The sequence below is a fragment of the Notothenia rossii genome (assembly GCF_949606895.1).
Source record: "Notothenia rossii genome assembly, chromosome: 8".
Classification (NCBI taxonomy): Eukaryota; Metazoa; Chordata; class Actinopteri; order Perciformes; family Nototheniidae; genus Notothenia; species Notothenia rossii.
This window is the reverse complement of record NC_136906.1, coordinates 68,633,717-68,651,757: the sequence shown is the minus strand read 5'-3', so window position 1 is coordinate 68,651,757 and position 18,041 is coordinate 68,633,717. Positions and strand designations below refer to the sequence as shown.

General features: G+C 41.5%; 1 protein-coding gene across 6 annotated transcripts in view; it reads left to right on the top strand.

The window, feature by feature from the left end:
- Window positions 1-18,041, top strand: part of utrn (utrophin) — a gene marked incomplete at its 3' end in the record, with an annotated part of 168,395 nt that overhangs the window by 126,580 nt on the left and 23,774 nt on the right. For 5 of the 6 annotated variants that reach the window (XM_079647050.1, XM_079647051.1, XM_079647053.1 and 2 more), the window contains 8 exons: window positions 1,305-1,366; window positions 2,169-2,243; window positions 5,187-5,388; window positions 6,056-6,141; window positions 7,429-7,586; window positions 11,445-11,611; window positions 14,138-14,249; window positions 17,863-17,999. In XM_079647050.1, the coding sequence (XP_079503176.1) occupies window positions 1,305-1,366; window positions 2,169-2,243; window positions 5,187-5,388; window positions 6,056-6,141; window positions 7,429-7,586; window positions 11,445-11,611; window positions 14,138-14,249; window positions 17,863-17,999 (999 nt within the window). Of the gene's footprint in view, window positions 1-1,304; window positions 1,367-2,168; window positions 2,244-5,186; window positions 5,389-6,055; window positions 6,142-7,428; window positions 7,587-11,444; window positions 11,612-14,137; window positions 14,250-17,862; window positions 18,004-18,041 lie in introns of those variants that run through there. The other variant, XM_079647054.1, reaches the window with a different exon arrangement.

Below are 18,041 nucleotides of genomic sequence, written 5' to 3'. Positions count from 1 at the left end.
GTGTCGTACAATTCATTTTGTTGGGGCAGTGATTGGATTGTGTGTTCCCATCATTGTACCAGTGTTGAGGAGTCTCTGATGAACCCTTCTACACTTCAATGATGAACATGTTTTATTGCAATACTTGTCAGACAATTGTGGAGCGGATATTCAACATTCTTCCTCCTCGTTGTGTATTTGCGTGCGACAAATATCATCAATTCCCCTGACTTTGATTCATTGAAACCCTTTCAGGCGAGCTCTTTGTAAGCTAAGACACGAGCCTGTCCTCGGCACCTAGACGCTTTAGCGATGTCTGTGCGGGTGTGAAAGGGCCATGAGTCTGCACAGCCGGTGAATAGTGATGAACATCTGGGGCTCCTGTTGTCCATCCCACCAACTCAGTTCACTGTCAGCACTCCACTTCACTTCCTGCTGCCTGTCAGCGGAGAGGAACCACATGGGAGCCTCTGCATTCAAAAACAGACTTTTATTTCTAAAATGTCTTCCTGAAATCTTCTGAAACTTTCCTCACAGATCTTAGTGCCGGCCAGATGGCTTCTTGAAGTACACACATGCGCACACACTCACACACCACGACCAGCAGAGCTCAAGTAGAGGCGCTGATTGGCAGCTGCTGCTTCAGAAATGTCAGATTTTCTGTCCTGTGTGTCTGAAAGCCACCATGTTTGATCAGTTGGAGCACAGCCTTGTTTGATTTCTTTTTAAAGCATTGGTTTTTCAGTGGAATTGGTTTGTTCATGTTTTTGTAGTATTTGTGTATCTTCTGTCTGATCCAGACACGTAAACAGGGAGTTGAGACAAGGTTCCTTCATATTTATATCCCATGGTGTTTGAAAAGACACATACTGTTGTGATGAGAGGGATTTAAAGTGTTTGTCTATTCGTGTATGTGTGTGTGAGTGTGTGTTTCATTCAAATGGCATTATGGGGGTTTGGGTTTTATACATTATTTGTGGATTTGTGGAGTAATCTACAGCCTCTATCCTCAATTTGTGTGCAATGTCAAAAGAGATGCCAATAAAGTCTTCAGTTTGAATGCTTTAAGTGATGATGATGATGATGATGATGATGATGATGATGATGATGATAGTTATGTTAGCGTGGCCACAAGTTTGTTTGTTTTTTGTATCTTTTGAAGTAGTTTTTCTGTAATTTAGCCTTGAAGGTTTAGCCAGTGTGTGTTTTGACTTCAGTGGCTCCTGTTCTGTTCTCTTTGTGTTTCAGCTCATGAGTCTTTTAGGTTTCTCAGACTAATAGTTCTTCTCTGTTGTTGTTGTTGTTGTTGTTGTTGTTGTTTACAGTCACCAGACACAGACCACCTGCTGGGATCATCCAAAGATGACAGAGCTCTACCAGTCACTAGGTAAGAAGCACAAACAATCGCATAATGACACAATCAACTGTCTTTAAGTCCTAGATGTAATCCCCACCGGAAAGTCTTATTTAATCTTAAATCAAAAAGCATATTTTCTCAGTTGCTTCTAATGATATCCGACCAATCATAACATTTCCGTTTTATTTGACCATGTTTAAAGGTATAGCATAAATTGTCTCCAAGATAGAGGTGAAATTCATTTTTTTTCGGCACTCCAATTAATAAAACATGCCTTTTTAAAAAAAGAAAATGTTAAGTCTAGAACCATGTTCATGTCACTCTTTATAATCCACTGCATATTTCAGAAAAAAGTTTCAATTAAAAGTTTTCAAAATCTTGCATGCATGCCCAATCTTCTCGTCTAGTTAGTTTACTCTTTGGATATAACTTGATGGATTTCACCTTGATTTTTTGGCCCTCTCCCTGTTCCTATCCATATGGAGCTGTGTTTCCCAGTGGGGCGGCTTGTATGACCGCGCTTTAATGAGCAGCAGGATAAGTAATCAGCTGTGAAAGTTTGGGAGCGTTTTCTGTAGGCCAGCAGCTCATCAAATAGCACCGGCTCCCACTGAGACACAACTCACTAACCTAATTACACCGTGCAAATCAGCCTCCCCTCGGTCAGCTCCATAGAAAATAACTAACAAAATGTCGGCTCTTAGTGAATACAGGGGTCCTGCTTATGTTGCTCAGTAGGCTGATTTCTATTGCCCTTTGTTTTCTGATGTTCTGCCTCCATTTTGCTTTGTCCGTTTAACTTTCATCTCTGTGTCTCTTTCCCTGCTTGTAGCGGACTTGAATGGTGTGAGATTCTCAGCATACAGGACAGCCATGAAGATCCGCCGACTACAGAAAGCGCTGTGCTGTAAGTAAGACGCGCGCACACACTCACACCTCAATACCTACAGTCATGTAATGCTTCATTTTAAGTCTGGGTTCAACGAAGGGATGCAGGAATGATTTGAAGCTTTGCCAGATGCTGTGCCAGACCAACGCAGGAGCCAAGGATATTTTGCCTATAAAATAACACACACTCTCTGTGTGAGTGTGTGCGTGGCTGTGCAGGATCTTCACAATGCACAGTCACAGTTGGTGCTTGTGTTGAGCATAGCCTCATTTGGTGGGCACAGGTGTTTTTTTTTTTAGGCTGAGCTCAAAATAAGATACAAATCCTTAACACGAAAGCTGCTGGTTTTGTTGTTTATAATGGTAGCTTTGATAAAGGTGGCTATTAACTACAGTCTCAGGTGGCTATCAACCGCATCAAGTCACACACACACAAACACACACACACACACACACACACACACACACACACACACACACACACACACACACACACACACACACAACCGCATTTAAACCCACTCTTTGCAACATTTCAACCAGCATGGCAGCAGGTGCTTGTGCTCGGCAAAGTGTAATAATGGTCACAAATGTTAACTATTATCCAGCTGTTGACATTATAATAGCAACACACGCTGAGAATTCTACATCCCGCTGCTTGTAAGAAGTCTGCTCCGTGTGCATGTTTGAAATGAACAGAGGAAGTGAACCATGCCTCGTGTTGGTGCATGTGCAGGCCGGTGTACCTGAATAATTGTGAGCATTAAAGTGTGTCATTGTGTTTGTTAATGAGTTTCAATGAATCAGGCGTTTTGGTTTGCTATCTCATATTGGCTCTCTGATTGCATGTGCGTGTTTGTGATGAGAATGCATTAGCCAGAGTGATTTCCACTTGGGGCGCTGCGATTCAATTTCATCACAGATTAGAACAGTCACAGCGCAAAACATGGACACACAAACACACACACATGCTAACACACATACACATCAGAAGGATCAGTAGTTAATACTTACTAGTCTGGATTCATGTGGAATTATTGCTTGGAGACCTTTGTGTGTGCCTATGTACTGTATGTGTGTATGTGTGCAAGCCTGTGTGTGTGAGGGACTACAACACACACACACACACACACACACACACACACACACACACACACACACACACACACACACACACACACACACACACACACACACACACACACACACGACGGGGATGCTATAAAACGTCTAATTAGGTAACGTTTATGCCAAGGGGCTGGTGAAGCACAAATGAGCTTGCATAGCATTCCACTAATGTGCCTCTCATATCTCATAGCTTCATCATATCTGTGTGTAAAGTGAGAAAGCTAGAGAGAAATAAGGTTTCTCTCTCTGACAGCCTGGCTGCCTTGCTGTGCGCGCTCCACGTGGATACAGCCCAGTAATTAGTGGTGTCTGGGGAACAGGGGGTAACATAAGGCAGGAGCGGGGGGCTGACAGGCAGCATGCAACAGGGAAAATGAGGGGACTTTAGTGAGGAGTAAAGGTGAGCGGGAGGTGGGCTGTTGGAGGGGTAGTTTAAACGGTTTCTAGAAAAGGATCAGAGGGAGAGATGCATTCAGAGCAATAGACCATTGTGCATTCTTTCACTCTAGTATATCTGTAACAATGTTTTCCAACATCTTGTTTTTAAATATTTGTTGGATGCAATTAAATAGAAATGTACATAAGGGGTAGGTCTAAATTAATACTAATGCTCTTTAGCCAATATGTAGTAGCATTTATGTTGATCATGTCAATTCAATACCTTTAGCAGAGTGAACACACTGTGTATTTGTTTCAGTCCTTGCACCGTCTATTTGTTTTGAACAACGATGATGGTTATCTGGTTGGTGTTTTCAGTGGACCTTGACTAAATCATTAATTAACAGTCCGATCAGGATCTGATCTTTCCGTTAATAAGTCTGTAAAATCATGTACAAATACTAAGCACTAATTCCACATTCCACACTTTTTTCCCCTTGCAGACACAAATGAGCCATAGCGTGTTAACAAGCCAACTACTCTATAGGCCGATTTATATATTTTTCTCCCCAGTTTTCAGTCTATGTGTTATGTTAAGCTAACCGACTGCAAGGACCGGTCTCAAAGTAAATACACAGATATGAGGGTTGATCTTCCCATACAACTCTCAGAAAGAAGTAAATAAGCACATTTACTGCTGGGCGAAATTATTACTTAAACTCATTTGTGTCTCATCATCGCCCACAATCACACTTTGAATGCATCTAATGACTTTTATTTGATGTCTCAAAGGACAGAATAAGCCTGTCTCGTTAAATATTCTCCATCTTTTTTGCCTTTCTCTTACTTTAAGATAATTGATAGCTACAGTATAAAAGATAATGGCAGGATATTTGATATGTTGATATAAATACATTCCTTTTTTATTGAGTTATTGAAGTTATCGCCAATAAATTGAATCAAAAGAAACTAGACTGCTCTCAGTCTGACATTTATTCCTCGTTTGTCTTTTCTGTTCACATTTCTCTGTCTCATATTTCACAAAAATGATCCGTCTATTCTTTGTCTCAACTCTCCGTAGCCTATTGCAGTTAGTTGTTTTGTTCCATTTTCGTACAAATATAATTATAAGTGCCACTATGAATAGACTGTGCCACTTTTTAGCTTCTCACCCCGTTCAGATTTGGCATTTAAAGAAACATTTTTTGCCACTGCTTAAAGCTCATTGTACAATTCTGAAAGGTTACTAATGGCTCTTACCTCACCTTTTCTGTCTTTCCAACCTGTGGCTGTCACCCTTTTGTTCCCTCTATCTGTTCTTGTTAACCTTCTTCCCTTTTTCTTAACCCTCACTGTTCTTCCTCTCCTCATTATTTCTATCTCATCATTGTTTCTCTCCTACTCTGTTCTAATCCCTCTATTTCCTGCCTACTGCTCCCCTCTTTTTCTTCTGCAGTTGACCTGTTGGACCTCAGCGTGGCCCAGAGCACCTTCGAGCAGCACAAGCTCACCAACAACAATCAGCTGCTGTCCGTCCCTGAAGTCATCAACTGCCTGACGTCCATCTACGACGGGCTGGAGCAGGAGCACAAAGACCTGGTCAACGTGCCGCTCTGCGTGGACATGTGTCTCAACTGGCTGCTCAATGTTTACGACACGTACGTATGCCATCTGTTTCCAATTTAAAACACAGGATTAGCAATGGGCCTCCTTTGTTTTATTAATTTGTCACGGATTATGACAAAACCTGTGAATTGTGCATGTTGCCATCTGCGTCCTCGCATTTTGAAAATGTTTCTAATGAAGGCAATTACATTTCCTTACATGGCACATTTTCTTGAACCAGATTGGATGAAAGTTTCAGAACTGATGCGTCACTATGCTCATTCATTTTCAAATCTATCTGCATTTGTGTCATCAGGCATAATGATTGTGTTATACTCTCATATTCTTTAACTCAACATATTCTGGCATTGAGCAGCAAGTGCCTCAGTTGGCATAGCGATGGCTGTTACACAGTGTATTCTTTTCTTAGACAAAACATGCATACGCACATGCTGAAATCCTTTCTGCACTTGCCAACAGAGCAGGAACACACTGTATAATCACAGCCAGAATATTCCCATTACTTTCTCACAATGATAGAAGTACAGCAGCCCACATACACACTTGAAAATGAATCTCTTTGAAAGCGCATAAAGATTTTCTGTCACTGCTGATGCATATAATTTAGATCTGACCTGAATGCACGTAAACATTTTGTTTATACACAGACATTTACCCACAATAAATATAACTGTGTGTCTGTGTGTGTGGTCCCTTCAGTGGTCGCAGTGGGAAGATCCGGGTCCTGTCGATGAAGATAGGTCTGCTGTCTCTCTCCAAGGGACACCTGGAGGAGAAATACAAATGTAAGTGCCAACGAGTCGGTAATATATATCTGCTGATGTACACTTGCACTTAAATGCACCACTGCCGCCCCCGCTGTCCCTGTGCAGGCCAGTCTGCAGCAGGTCCATCCCATACTGCTCGAGCACGGCTACAATCCCAGTTGTATTAATCAGACTCACAGACAAAGAGAGATAGAGAGGAGCTGGAGAACGGGTCGTCTAATTGCATGAGAGACCTCCTACGCATTTCCCCTATTCTTTATTTAATTTTCTATTCTGATTTATTTTTGAGGATTAGCGAGCGTGCATATAGGCTTGCTGCACTGGGACGAGACTGTCATTCTAGCTTCCCGCGCTTTGTTTCTGCTGCTATATCGCTCCCTGTCTATCTTTCTCTGCTGTCACCGCTCACACCATTGTTCATCCCTCCAACATTGCTTTGTCTTCTGTCCTATCTTACTTACTTCTTTGCTTCGTCCTTCTTCCCCTCTTCCTCTTCCTCCTCCCTTTCTCTTGCCTTGGCATCCCTGAGCCTATTCGTTCCACTGGCAGTTTCTATTAGCCTGAGAAGGGTATCAAGCACGCTTGATTTCATCGCTCCTGCTTTAGTCTTTTGGAGTCTCATTTGCTGTCAGTCCCTGCACGTAGCTACACTGCACGACACACACACACACACCTAACCAGGCGTACTGCCATTCAACACTTTTTTTTTTATGACAGTTACGTATGTCAAGTGTTGTACTGTGGCAGAAAATAGTGAGTTGGAGATGTGGGTCACAAGATGTGTGTGTAGGAGGCGGGTCACTAACACACATCATTTCTGGTGTTGGCGTTTACCCCACATACTTTCCAGGAGCTGGCATCCAGGCCAGCCTCACATAGAGATCAAAGTCATCTGAGCAGAAAGACCTGTCATGCCCTCCCTCCTCTCTTTCTCCAGATTACTCTCTTTGCTCAGTTTGTGCATGAGCTCTGAATATGTTCCATAACTTCGCCTCCAATATAACGTCTTCACTGGCCTAGCCTGTGTCACTGGGCAGGCATCCATATCCAGAACAGCTCTGTCAGTCTCTGGGAGAATGTGGCAGAGAGTTGCAGGCAGGAAGAGAGATATTAGAGGAGAAAAAGCCTGGCAAGAAAGAAGTAGACAGAAAAAACCCTCATTTCCCTACCACCTCCAACCCACACACACTAACACTTTCCTCCACATCTATATATACCTATGTCTTTGATTTTAAATATCTCCCACATCATTTTGACTCTCACTTTCTATCCCATTTCCCTCATCCTCCCCCCCCCCCCCCTCAGATCTCTTCAGGCAGGTGGCGTCGGCAGGTGACACGTGTGACCAGAGGCAGCTCGGTCTGCTGCTACACGAAGCCATCCAAGTCCCGAGGCAGCTGGGGGAGGTGGCCGCCTTCGGAGGCTCCAACATCGAACCAAGTGTCCGCAGCTGCTTCCAGCACGTAGGTTCACTCACAAACACACGTAGATAGGAATATATAAGCTCATAAGCACACATCATAGTCTTAATACCGTATAAAGATACGCATGGGGAAGATATATTGGAATGGCAAATGGTTTAAAAAAACATATGCATGCACAACCCACGTAAGAAATAATAAGTCCTCATTATTATCAGTAAAAAACAGCCCATTTCAGATATGATGATAAAAATGTACTCATTATTAAGTAAGGACAAGTCTCTCACCGCAAATTGCAATATAAAACTATTGTCATTAATTGACAATATAATTATTCTGCAACTATTTTAATAATTTATTTAACATTTAGGTATTTATGATTATGAGAAAAATGACAGAAAAAACCTACTGCTTCCAGCCCCAATCAGGTTAATACTTTACATTTTTCATAGACCTATGTCCCCCCTGCCCATTTCAGAGCGAACAGGGTTGTTTTGGTTCTGTTTTTACGGTAAAATAAGCAATTCGAGGTGTTCACCTTGGGCTTTTCAAAATTGTAACGGACATACTGTATTATAAAATCTCATCCTAAGTAGTCGCAGTCTTTACGCAAACAAAATCAGAACAACTTAGAACACTGGGGCAGATCTAAACTAAACAACTCTTTTTAATATGCCCCACATATTGCTATTTTTCATAAAGCCAAGTTAAACTAGAACATCCACCCTCAGTTGGGTGGTTCACCCTATTCAGGCAGGAGTTACGGTTTTGTATCTGACACAAACAAAACTGGTGACAGCCATCTGTTGCAGTTTAAATACTGTATGGCTTATATTCCACTTTAATCCAGAGACGATTTCTTGCATGGACTCCTTCTTGTCACACTCTGTGAGCCAGTCTGTGACATGAAGCAACACCTACTTGATACCCGTTCAAAGAGCTGAACATTATGAGCCTCAGAAGATGGGATTTATTGTTGGGCTGTTCCACTGCGCTGTAAAAGAGCGGGAGCGGTCTCTGCCAACATTTCTGTATCGGCTTCTAAATGTACCATTGGTTTGCCTAGTTTTATATAAGTGGAAAGGTTTGAGAGTCACAGAAGGTTGGTCAAAGTGCTCTATATATCAAGAGTAACATTACAGATAATAGTTTCTGGCAGGTAATCAGTACTAAAAGAGATTAAGTTTTGGTGCATCTTCCCAAAGCTAATTGTTGCTAAGCACCTCAGTCTCCTCCACATCTCCCCGCCATCTAACACCTGCCTCTCTCAATCCTGTAAAAGTGATTCAATATTTAAGCTCTGCTGACCAACCGTGAAGCCTCAAATGGTCTCACGTTTTCTGCTGGCTGTCCTCTAGTATTTTACAGCAGCCAGCTAACCACTTTCCTTGGTTTATCTCTGGACATCACTGGCATTTAATGATGCCTTTATCCCCCTAGGATCACTGTTTCCCCCTCTTCCTGTCCTGGCACATGCTTCGGCAGCCATAAACGGCAGCCAAACATTAAAATTAGGAAGCTATATATTTCCCAGAGAAAAGGTTTAAACGGCATCAAGTGATGGAGTTTAAACCTTTTCTCTCTTTTATTTTTCTCCAAAGAAAAAGACAAACTTACTGCCTATGATTTACTCTCTTTATGACATATTAACACACACATGCACACGGAGAGGTGCGCATGTACACACACTAATTGCTCACAGACGTGATCATGATTTGCCATGCCAGCTGTAGTCCAGTTGCTCATTAATCATACAATAATCAAACCAAGTTGGCAGGTGGAAACCAGACACACACACACACACACACACACACACACACACACACACACACACACACACACACACACACACACACACACACACACACACACACACACACACACACACACACACACACACACACACACACACACACACACACACAAGCTAAGCGCCACCTGTGTGTCAGTCTGCCCTGCCAGTGACACGGCAGTCACCCAGTCCATTTGGTTTAATGTGTCTGTGATGAATGAGTCGCGCCGCCATAAATACGTCTCCTTGACTCTTCCTTCCTTTGTCCTTCTCCTTAACTTATCCACACTTCCCTCTATCGCGACATCCCTTCAGCCATCTCTCCTCAGCAGTAATTAATCTATAGGAGCCATAATTCTGCCGTAAAATGGCACTATGGGAGGATGGGAGGCGAAGAGGACACTAGCATCTAGATAAAGGAGAGGTGCTCTGATTACGCAGGGGAAGGTTAAAGACGTAAAGATGATTTGAGATGCCGGCAGCAGTGTGAAAGTTTAATTGGCAGCATTCTCGTTTGACAACCAGTGGGTTACAGGAGCTTTTCTTAAAGTAACACCTTCTCAAAGCCAACACCTTTATGTGGTTAAAAGGTCAAACATGTGCACACATTGTAAATAATCAATGATCTTGTTTCTCTGAAATGCATTTACCCAGGGGAATCTCAGAACCAATACAAAAGCCCTTTGATACATCACTTTTAGGAATGCAAACCTCTGTTTCTATAACTTAACAAAGACTTCTCAACTGTCCAAACATAGGCAGCTTTACAAGAACTTCCTTATTATAACACTTTCTGTTGTTGGCAAATGTTCAAAGATAAACTTTTGTATTGAGTAAATATTTAAGGTATTCCGTTTTTGGTATTTGAACTTCTTTGCTTTGAAGACATTTTACATTATCACACACCAAAGCTCACATTTGAATGTTGCTTTTGAGAACCGACTTCAAATGTTGATTAAAAAAATCCAATCCCTTATTCCAATTTTCAGGTTGGAATGCTCTTATTGTTAGTGTGTTTTGTTGCTTGAATGGATTTTTAAGAAGATATGCTAATACGATTGGGAAACTTAAAATCTTGCCGGCATAAGCCTTGAGAAGGGATCAGGGAATACACACCAAAGCAGAAACAAACAAACAAACACACACACACACACACACACACACACACACACACACACACACACACACACACACACACACACACACACACACACACACACATACACATACACATACACACACACATACACATACACATACACATACACACACACACACACTCTATTCCTTTTGATTATTCTCTCTCCCTGTTTGAAATGTATTCAGCCCGTTGCTGCATTTGCTACCCTTTTTGTGTGTCAGTGATGATGGAAAGGTCGTCTTTGATTTGTTTAGCGGTAACAACGGCCATGTCAAAGCTTCTCACCCTGTGTTTGCCTTTCCAATGGGCTCATTAAAATCACAAAATAACATACAGAACAAATATACTTCTGAAATATATTTTGTAAACGGTTTTTTTCTGTAATGTTTCTTCTGGTTGATTTAAAAAGGGACAAATGTTGATTTTTAGCTTGTTGTTCTTTAAAAAGCGAAGCAATTGTTTCACACCCAGAGTATTTATATCAATAGATGTATCACTGCGCTAGTGCAGGTTATATAAACAATAACACCTCCAAAAGTTTCAAGCAGCAGTCAGGAGTAGGAGTTTGGGGGTGTTTTTCAGAGCGACTTGCTCAAAGCAATATAGCTGTTAGCTTACAGCAAAGCTATGGGTGTGTACGACAGTGTGGGTAATCAATCTATATTTATTGTTTGATATTTCAACCATAAACTTGAATAAGGAGCCCGTAAAAGTTATTTAGTCTTGGTCCACAACTCAAGGCTGAAATGTGCCTGAGGGAATGGTCATCTTAAATTTGTCTACATCTTTATTAGCAAGGATATACAGCCTGCTATCCATTTATGTGAATTAGTTGAGCATGTTTTCCAATCATTCTACAACGTGCTTTTACAGCTTACCACCCTTGTTGAACTTTTACAGAAACTTTAAACTTCACATGGTTTCTGAACTTAATGATTTGAATGTCCCTAACCATTTTTATGCCCAGGTGACCAATAAGGTGGAGCTGGAGCCCAGGCAGTTTGTTGATTGGATGCGTCTGGAGCCCCAGTCCATGGTCTGGCTTCCTGTCCTGCACAGAGTGGCTGCTGCGGAGACGGCCAAGCATCAGGCCAAGTGCAACATCTGCAAGGAGTGTCCTATTGTTGGCTTCAGGTAAGCACACACACACACACACGAAATAAAGAGTTTGCATATAACGGACCTCACGCACACAAACGCAGAATGTGGCAGTGTTCTGTGTTGTTCTCTCGAGGTTGAGCATAAAGGGCAAGTCGGCTCTGGAGGCCAGGCATTTAACTAAATGTCAACAGCTGATACACCACTGGCTAAATACCATCCGGTGGATTTCAAGGAAACACACACACACACATACTGACAAAGACAGCAATATGCTCACACACACACACACACACACACACACACACACACACACACTCACACTCACACTCACACTCACACTCACACTCTCACTCTCACACTCACACTCACACACTCACACTCACACACTCACACTCACACTCACACTCACACTCACACTCTCACACTCACACTCACACACTCACACACTCACACTCACACACTCACACTCACACTCACACTCACACACTCACACACTCACACACTCACACACTCACACTCACACTCACACTCACACTCACACTCACACTCTCACACTCACACTCACACTCACACTCACACTCTCACACTCACACTCACACACCCATAGCTGCCTTTGCATCAGTTGTTTCTGATCTTATCGTAACAACAGGTAGAGAAACATGTGTGTTGCTTTTCCACAGCTATAGTCCATTTATCATTCAAAAATGGTTCTTTCACTTAGCAGTTTTGCAGCGAGAAGCATTTTCCGGAGCCTGGTCATATGTGTTACATTATCCCAAGTGAAGGAGGGTTGCTGGATTGTCCCCTTCAGGTTCCGTGCTTTGCCAGCAGCAAGAGAAATACAGTCAGACATTAGATGAAGCACACGTCTGCCAAGTTCTGGCGTTGATCGATGAGAGGGAGCGATGGACGAAGGAGAAAGGCAGAGAGCACGGACGAAGAAGAGGAAGGAAAAATGCGTAGCAGGCATTTTGTAGATTTCATTTTTCCTCTTGCAAGAAGCAGGAGTTTTCAAACTAGCATGGTAAATGGGATTGTCCAAGAACTCAAACTGAATTTCAAGGACAGTGTGTCAGCAGATATGATAAATGTCAACTCAAGCCACCAGATATGGTTTGGAATGTTAACAAGCCACATTTAACATGCTCCATTTCTTCTGTATTGAAGCAAGCTTGCAACAGCTTTTTTACTTTCAGTGTTTGATCTGCTAACAATCATTAAAATGCAATAGCTTCTCCCACAAGAGGCCAGTTTTACAATAGACCTTCATGGTGTTTTGAACTTGACATTTTGTTGTACTGACTAAATTTGATGTTAACATTTATGTTTTAGAGCAGTTGTATTGCTCCAGTTATGTCTTAATATCTTCTTGGTTATGGCATCTTATTGCTATTTAATTCAGTTATCCTTAACCAGGGGTAGGTCAAACATTGTGAGTACTTCTTCAGTCGCCACTGAACAATTGTGGTGTAGCTGAGGTTATAAAAAAAAAAGAAGGAAATTAGGACTTGATATAAGAATGTTATGAACATAATTTTGTTGAAGTGTTACGTTGATTTTAAGTATAATTAATGTCACATAAAATGTACACTTTACCAGCTTGGCTGCTGAGTACATACGTCCCATCTGTCTAAGTGGTAACATTATTATAATATCATTAATACACTTATTTCTGCTATTGGTATTATTGCTTCTTTTGTTATTCCTATATCAAACACTACTGACCATACAGTATCTTTATCATTTTTGTCTGTGAAGCATATGTCCTAAAGTCTTGCACGGGAGCTTAATAAAATCACTTTTTAACAGATAACGGATATCACTTTAGAAGACCAGACGGTGCATGTCCCATCATTAACCAAAGTTGTTAGTGTATAAATTCATTAATTAAAGGTCTTCTCAGCACCTTAAACTGTGAAGGTGAATTAACGCCCCCTCCTCATAGTAATATGCTGCATGTCAGTATGTAATGGCGCATTTGACTTGGCGTTGTCGTGTGCGCTGTTGCATTCTTTTGATATATGGCCGTCTCGCAGCTCATCAGTCAGCTAACCTTGGGAGAGCTTGAGAGGAGAGAGAGATAAAAGACTTAAGCTATTATGTGTGAATGGCTCCTGTCTCAATTGAGCTGTTAAATGGCCTTCCGGCTACAACTGCTGCCGAGGACAACATCCTGACAGTTGTTGTCACGTTGTTGTGTTTTGGTGGAAATCCAACTGTCCATCACACTGCCAGCATATAAGAAAGGTGTTTGCTTGTGTGTGAATGAACACACGTGGAGGATTGTGTGAAAGAGTGACTGGAGAAATCGACAGTTCTCCATGAAGCCTTAGTGTAGCCTGGAGATGATTCATGATGAAGGGCGACATATGTGCACACACACACACACACACACACACACACACACACACACACACACACACACACACACACACACACACACACACACACACACACACCTTGAGGACATGAAAGTGACGTGTACACACACACTACGTCCAAACTTTAGTATTCTCACTTTTCACCTTCCTTTCTTTGCACTCATCTCTCTCTATCTAGGTATCGCAGTCTGAAGCATTTCAACTACGACGTGTGTCAGTGCTGCTTCTTTTCTGGGCGCACAGCCAAGGGCCACAAGCTCAACTACCCCATGGTGGAGTACTGCACACCGGTAAGAGAGTAACACACACACACACACACACACACACACACACACACACACACACACACACACACACACACACACACACACACACACACACACACACACACACACAAAGATGGGTGTACTACAACTTATCTCGTATGTCATTTCATGAATTACTGCTTTAATGAAGTCACACACTTTCACAACTACTTCAACACATTTATACCGATTTGATATCTGATTCACCTTACGCTGAACTTATTTTTAACTGATATTTGATACTCAAGTATATTGACAGCTCAGTGTTTTACCCATCTTTGATGGATAAACCATGAGTGTCAGTATAATGCTAAAACAAGGTATTGATGCAGTTGGGGTGTGAATGCAGAGATCTAGCAAAAGAAAAACTCCTTTAGAAGACTTTCATACTGTGACAATGCATGGTCATTTGCATCGGAAAATCCAATATTTACAAGTGCTTCTTCCTAGAAGAGTATCTTGTAGCATGAAAGCAGTATTTGTACCATTTAATAGCCAATAATTGCAGGAAAAAGATAACAAAAAACTATCTCTACATTTTTGTCGTCTCTACACCCGTTATATCTTGTAGCATTTTGGGAGTCTGATGAGTCTTAAAACTCATACATCTTAAACTGGACTACTGTTAGTATTTAAGCGTTATACAAGTACCTGACCCAAAACGCTCCAAAACATAGCAGTCTACAGGTAAATGCAACCTAAAGCTTGAGGTAGTGAAATCCAATACGATTGAGTCATTCTCCCCAGAACTCAGAACCATTTAGCCTTCTAGAGTTTTTGTTGAAGCGTTTCATTTAAAGTTCTGCAAGACATTTGTATTCCCTCACTGTGATTAATGCAGGTTGACATTACTCCTGCCGCTACGTCCTACTTTCCTCGCAGTTGATTTCTGCAACTTGCTCCACAATCAAGCCTCCCGACAGACCCCTGGCCTAATTTGAATTTTCATGAACAAATGGTAAAATGTTCGTGGCTCTCGGAGGCCTTCTTAGAATCACTGCCAGAAAGCAATATTTCACTTTACTACTACACAGAGAGAAGAATATTAGAAAGGCGAGAGCTTGGGGAAATTGAACATTGCCCTTCTTCTCAATTAGGATTGCACACTTGTGGGCCAACTCATTTCAATTTTGCTTAACGTCTAACTTTGAGTGACTGGAGTGGAGGCGTTTTTTTCATTTCTGTCTTTTAATTTGCTTTTTCAATTTTGCAAATGGGATAGATATTGACTCTGGGAGAGTAGCTGGAAGGAGTGGTGATCATTCTTCCCTGAGTAAAGAATCCCAGCAGCTGCCGGCCACGACTTTGAAAAAACTTTTTTATATTCAGCTACAGAAGGCTGCCACAACAAAGACTTAAAGTGTTGGTTTGAGCTTATTACTTAACTCTAGGTTGCGTTAATCACTCAGGAGTTTGGAGTGTTACCATAAAGGAAAAACGGTGACTTTAACGAGGGTTCAAAATACCCCTCTATCTCATTGTGTTGTGTCACGTTCATCCTGACCTTTTCTGTGGCCTGGCCGATTGATTAAGTCTTCATACATTATTAGTGAAAGCACAAAAAGGGCATTATTAGACTCTCTTTTAGAGATGGCCGTTAAACGTGCATACTGTAGCTTAGCAAATCAGATTTGGATTAGATGAGGTCATGAACATAAAGCCCATGCTTAACAAACAGATATGACGGCGCATATAAACTATACTCTGTGTTCATATGGTACCCCAGTCTGTCACAAAGTTGACCTCATCGTTAAGAATTGGTTAAAGGAATATGTCCTCACATTTAATTCATGATTTTTTCTTTTTGCCCCCCTTATTTTATGATAAAGTAAGGTCTGTTGCATGATTACTTTATTTGGTGTTATCAAAATAAAAAATGAAGAGACAATAATCAGTATAGCAGAAAAGAGAGGCTTGTGACAGCTGCCTGGAAGCTGCACACAGTCCTGTGACACACTCAAAAGACAAAAATATTTTAAGCACTGAGTAAATTAATAATTCAACTGATCAGCCTTTCAAAGGTATGCTCTGCGTCTGCCAGAAAGCAATCCAAACGTGCCACCATCACTACTTTGAAGAGTGGCTCTGACAGCAGCGTACTGTCCGCAGGCTTTTCAGCACAAACAAGGATAAAGGGATCAATGAATGGCGCCAAATACTAGCAAATGGTTGAGGACAGCTTGCTTTGCAGTTGCCAAACACATTAGACAGGTGCAAAAGCTTATGTTCTGTTTGAACAATGCCCTTGAGCATACAGTCAAGTGAGATCAATACTGGAATAGCTATAAACAACATCCTAAAACCTTGTAAAGCTTCCACTTGATTTCTGCTGAATAGTTATAATGTCACTTAATAAGCACTGCATATCCAAGTTAGAGGAGCGTATTTACCTGCAAAGTATTCTACACCGGTAGGAAAATACTCCAAAACTGGTTTATTCAAGATCCAAATTTGCAATACCAGCGAGAGGAAAATCAAATATAACTGGAACAACATTTGAATTCTTGATTTCATCTCAACTTCATTAGACACTCCTGTTTCTCTCTCTTTCGTCTAAAAAGATCAGAATCGTATATAATTGTATTTACCCCGTCCTCCTATACTCAAATCAAATTGGTCGCAGTTTTATACGTTTGAAATGTTCAATCCCCTATTGAATAACGACTCTACAAAAAACAGATTTTGCAGAGTTAAAGACTGCCAGTGGCTTTAGTGATCCTCAGTGCGGTCATTTAATACGATTTGTTCTCACATCTTTGTCGTGCCGTCTACTTTATGGCCACAATATTGCTTTTTTTATTAGGTTTTTATTTTTATGTGTGTCGCATTTTCATAGCTCCAATGGGATTTCTCTGTGATATTGAAGAAGCAGAATGTGGCGGGCTGCTGTATTGATTGCTGTAATTGAAGTGTTTTTTTCCTTTCCTAAGTGGAGATGTTGTTTGGATTCCACTGTGTCTGATGGACTTTTGCTGTCACACTCTGTCAGGGAGCGTCCTGGTGACGCACACGCTGGAATGTCAACATCTCCAATTTGTTTCCAGCTGGGGTCTCCTTTTCTCTCTTTTATCTATATATTTTTTTTAAGGCAAAAAAACTCATCTTCAAAAATGTGTCTGTTAAACCACATATGAAGGAGCTTATGTAAAGACAATTACACATATGACGCACACAAATTCTCTCGCAGCTTCAGTATAATTGTTCTTTAATTGCGCACACTACCTTCTAAAATGTCAGGGATTAGTCGCTAAGCCAAGTGAACTTAATTGTATGTTTATTTACGCATCTGTCAACTGTTGGAGTAATATTAATTTGTGGTGTGTTCAGTGGTGGTTTTCTGAATCCTCTGCTAAGAGATTTCCCCCCTCCGGTCACAATGTTGTGGTAATTTGTTGTTTGCTTGCAAAGCAGAAACCACTTCTGCAGGAAGAACACCTTTGCTAAGTATCTAATTAACAGAACAGGTTCTATTTCACACAAATGCATATGCTGCTGATGTCTGCACAAGAGACAGTGGAAATGCACAGACATGGCTCACAAAGGGCAATAAATAACACACAATCTCTGTCTGTCTCTCTCTGTGTCACTCCTTCTGCAGACGACATCGGGTGAGGACATGCGTGATTTCACCAAAGTGCTGAAGAACAAATTCCGCTCGAAGAAGTACTTTGCCAAACATCCACGGCTGGGTTACCTTCCAGTGCAGACAGTTCTAGAGGGCGACAACATGGAAACGTAAGTAACACTTGAGTGTCTAAATTAAACGGAGCAGAGCTC